A 4769-nucleotide genomic window follows, 5' to 3' on the forward strand; every position below is an offset into this window, starting at 1 on the left:
CATTCTTCTTGTATCTTGACTCTCCCTCCGTTCCAGTAGTGATATTCCAGCAATCCAACTCACCATCCTCATCTCGGTTCATCTAAAAGTCCCTCCTCTGTCTTCTCAAGTACCAAAGTATTTACCCCATACGATAGTACGGGCCTGATAATTGCCTTTTAAGTCTTCATTTTTATCTTTAACAGCATTTTCTTATTTAAAACAACTGCAGTTACCACTCTCCATTTTTTATGCTATGCTTCTTTCACTCTGCCTCGCTGCATTCTCAGTACCTCCTTCCTCTGTCATTACTGAACCAAATAGTTAAACTTGTTGATCTGTTTTAGCACTGTTCCATCTTCCACTTCAATGTTTACATCTGCATGTCCATCTATATTACTCTGTCTTTCTAAGGGTCACCTTTAATCCTCTCCTTTCTTGAAGTTCTTCTTCTGTGTTTGTCATAGTGACTAAATCATCCGCAAAGATCAGTTCCCACACTTCTGTCAGACCTAAGTAATATTAAATCCTTCATTCATTCCATTTAATCCCGGATTAATGTTTGCCTTATATCTATATAGTTTCAAGGAACAGTGCTAATCTTAACACCTGACGGTCTGATTACGAAATGTTAATGCGATCAAATAGTTAATATAAAGTAGATCCATAGAATAATAAGTACATACGATTGTCTCTCTCTCTCTCTCTCTCTCTCTCTCTCTCTCTCTCTCTCTCTCTCTCTCTCTCTCTCTCTCTATGTACCATTCTTTCCTAAAAATCACGTCCTCATTCCCATCACTTATTGATACGTCAGGTAAACTAGATTCATGAGATACTGTTTTATCATTAGTTATCGATTCGTGGATTATGATATTCACATGATTCTAACCCCCAATGCTGATCGAATACTTCAAACTCATCAGCAAAGGATTTAAATTGTTTATTAAGAAAATAATGGAAATTGAATGGGAATCTGTTTGACTATAATTAAAATTTAGCCTTGAAACTATTTCAGTAACCCCACAACTTGACAGACATCAACTACATCACACTTTTGAATTCAAGAACTTAACTTATCCTACTTTCCAGCACAATAGATGTAAATGCTTTATTATTTATAAATGTACTACCGTCATTTTATGTGATCAAATCTATCCACATGAAAAGGTATAAAAATGCAATGATATGTAGAAAACAGGAAGGCACATTTACAATTATACATTGGTCGTCCATCCGTCTCATTAAATGTAAACACAAGAAAGGATAAAGGCGTGTTACTCTTAATTGAAAAAAAAAAAAAAAAAAAAAAAAAAAAAAAACACTCACATACAAACAAAAACATGTTAGATTGCGGTGGGTGGAGAGACTAAATTGTTCAATCCTTATTGTAAAACCCTAAGATGGCGAAGAGCTTAGCAACATTTTCCTTGGCATATTAACAAAAGTTTTTAAATGCTGCATCTGTAACGCCTTTATATATGCTTCCTCCACTAATTTTTGACACGAGGAACAAACATGCATGTTAAAAGTTATGGATATATGAGATAGATTGTTCTTTATTTATAATATAACCCTTTCGAGTTTTCTAAAGTTTAAAACCGGAAAATATATGCAAATATATTCTTGTCATCAATATCATTTCATTGATGAGGTACATTATTATTATTATTATTATTATTATTATTATTATTATTATTATTATTATTATTATTATTATTATTATCATCATCGTGATAACATCAGTTGGTCCTAGCTGTTTCTTACTGCCAATGTTTGAGTATTTATATTGTTTTGTTTATTGTTTTGTTCTTCCTATGTTAATGTTTTATAGCATGATTATCATAAGTTATGTACTAATGTTAACCTGTGCATTTATGTTGTTATTCATTATTGTCTTTCTTTCTGTTACAGATATGATAGTTTGCTAATATGTTGAATAAAGCTTGGAAATTATCACCAAGTATTACTTTCATTACAATTTATTCAACACATACTCATCATGGTTAAGTTACTGAAGCCGTACAGACTGGACACAGATCCCAGCTCGTCCAATGCAGCCAAAGAGTGGAAGCACTCGCATAGAACATTCACTAATTTCATAGAAGAAAGTGGAGATGCTGCACCAGACAAGTTGAGGGCATTAGTGAATTGTGTGTCCTCGAGTGTTTATGAACTGATCGAAGACTGTAATACTTTTGAGAGTGCAATCGCCAAACTGGAAAGTGTTTATCTCAAGTTGCCGAATGAGGTTTTTGCTAGACATGTTTTAGCGACGCGACGACAGCAGTCAGGATAATCCATTGACGAATTTCTGCATGAGTTACATAAACTAACTCACAGCAGAACAATATTGGCAAGAGCTAGTGCATGATGCATTTATAAATGGTATTGCCTCAGTATTTATTCGTCAGCAGCTACTAGAGAATAAGTCACTGAATCTGGAGACTGCACACAGTCAAGCTCGTACAGTGGATCTTGCCCAGCGCAGTGCCTACGCATATGCATCGCCACCTGTTCCTCATACTGCTGCTTTAGTTCCCGAGCGGCAGGCGCAGCCCAGCGGTGACCAGCAGCAACATCCAACGCAAGAGGGAGCAAAAGGAAGTTCACCAGGAGGTTCAGCTGTTGCAGCAGCCTACTTATCAAAGAGAAAATGTTATTTTTGTGGTAATGCACTTCACAGTACAAGTAGAGTGAGTTGTCCCGTACGTACTGCCACATGCAACAAATGCAGTAAAACAGGCCATTTTGCAAAAGTCTGTAAATCGAAAGTTTCAGGTAGTACCGCTGCTACATTGTATAATCCCACTTTGCTTACAATAACTGCCACTTATCCAAATAATCTTTCACATGCAGCTACAAACATCACTGTAAATGGCCACTCATATAAGGCACTAGTTGATTCTTGTAGCTCAGATAGTTTTATACGTGAGGAAGTAGCGCAGAGACTAAAACTGACAGTAGTCCCTGCAAGCTAAGCAGTCTCAATGGCATCAAAATCGTTCAATGCTAGTTCCCCTGGATTTGTCATAGCAGACCTGGTTCACCTTGATCAGAGATATCCCTGTATACAGCTAGGGGTACTGAAGGATTTGTGTTGTGATGTCATTTTGGGTTATTATTTCCAAAAGCAACACCAGAGCGTAACTTTTCAATATGAAGGGAAAAGACCAAGTTTGAAGATAACTGGCGCCAAACCTGTCTATGTACTAGCGACAGCTGACATCGATGAACCGTCATTGTTTCTGAATTTACCTCAACAGTGTAAACCCATTGCAGTAAACTCCAGATGCTATAGTCAAGATGACCAGCTGTTTGTAAAAGACCAAATTTCACATTTACTATCTGAAGGTGTCACTGAACCAAGTATATCCCCTTGGAGGGCACAGGTTGTAACAGTCAAAGATCCACTTGACAGGCACAAAAAGAGACTTTGCATTGATTATTCCCAGACCATTAACCAATACACAGAACTAGATGCTTACCCCATCCCAAGGATAGAGGACAATCGTACATGACCTTAAAAAATATATGGTGTTTTCCACATTTGACTTGAAGAGTGCATATCACCAAATCAGCATTAGAGAGAGTGAGAGGAAGTACACTGCTTTTGAAGGTGCAGGGAAATTGTTTCAATTTTGTAGGATTCCATTTGGTGTGACGAATGGTGTAGCTGCATTCTAAAAAGCTATGGACAAACTCGTTGAGGATGAGAAGTTCAAAGATACTTTTCCATACCTAAACAATATCACTGTAGGTGGAGCATCTCAGGGTGAACACGATGAAAACGTTCAAAAGTTCTTGGAGGTGGTTCGGAAATGGAACCTTACCCTCAATGAAGTGAAATCAGTTATTTCTGTTCCTACAATCAATGTTCTAGGGTACTGTGTCGGGAATAATGTTATAAAGCCTGACTCAGACAGAGTACGTCCCCTTCAAGAATTACCGCCTCCAACAAATATGGGCTCTCTATTATGCCAAATGGATCCCTGGTTTTTCTGACACGATACATCCCTTAGTGAACACAAAAACTTTTCCACTGAGCGAGTCAGCACTAGCTGCTTTCAGTTCTTTAAAAAACAACTTATGGATGTTTCACTGTGGGCTGTGGATGAGAGTCTTCCTTTTGTTGTAGAGTGTGATGCTTCGGAAGTTGCTGTCTCCGCAGCAGTCTTGAACCAGGGTGGCCGCCCGGTAGCTTTTATGTCGAGAACGCTCCAGGGTAGCGAGTTGCATTATCCAGCAGTGGAAAAAGAAGCCACAGCCATTATTGAAGCGGTTCACAAGTGGAGCCATTTCTTTGCGAGACAACATTTTACTCTGATTACTGATCAAAGATCAGGGATGTTCATGTTAGACAGCAGGAAGCGAACTAAAGTAAAGAACAACAAGATGCAAGAGTGGAGGTTGGAGCTGGCATCCTACAGCTATACTATACATTATCGTCTGGGAAAACAGAATATTGCACCGGACACACTGACTCGTGCCTATTGTTGTTCTATTTCCTCAATGTCAAGTCTCACTGACATGCATGAGAACCTCTGCCATCCTGGCATCACTCGCCTTTTGCACTTTGTGCGATCCAAAAACCTCCCATTTTCAACAGATGACGTGAAAAGAGTGTGTGCTTCTTGTAGAATTTGTGCACAACAAAAACCAAAATTCCATCGTCCAGGAAAAGGAGTCCTCATAAAGGCCACCCACCCACCCAGTCTTAGCATTGATTTCAAGGGGCCTCTGCCCTCTACCACGAGCAATAAGTACATGCTTACGGGTTGTTGATGAGTATT

The 4769-nt window shown here is 38.6% G+C and overlaps 1 protein-coding gene across 1 annotated transcript; it reads left to right on the forward strand.

Annotated features, from left to right (window-relative positions):
- Nucleotides 1-1978: 1978 nt before the first annotated feature.
- On the forward strand, nt 1979-2957 carry LOC137619868 (uncharacterized). The gene is made up of 2 exons (XM_068350158.1): nt 1979-2227; nt 2391-2957. The coding sequence occupies exons 1-2, from the start codon at nt 1979-1981 to the stop codon at nt 2955-2957; spliced, it is 816 nt and encodes a 271-aa protein (XP_068206259.1).
- Nucleotides 2958-4769: the final 1812 nt, after the last annotated feature.

Source organism: Palaemon carinicauda, chromosome 26, assembly GCF_036898095.1.
Source record: "Palaemon carinicauda isolate YSFRI2023 chromosome 26, ASM3689809v2, whole genome shotgun sequence".
Lineage (NCBI taxonomy): Eukaryota > Metazoa > Arthropoda > Malacostraca > Decapoda > Palaemonidae > Palaemon > Palaemon carinicauda.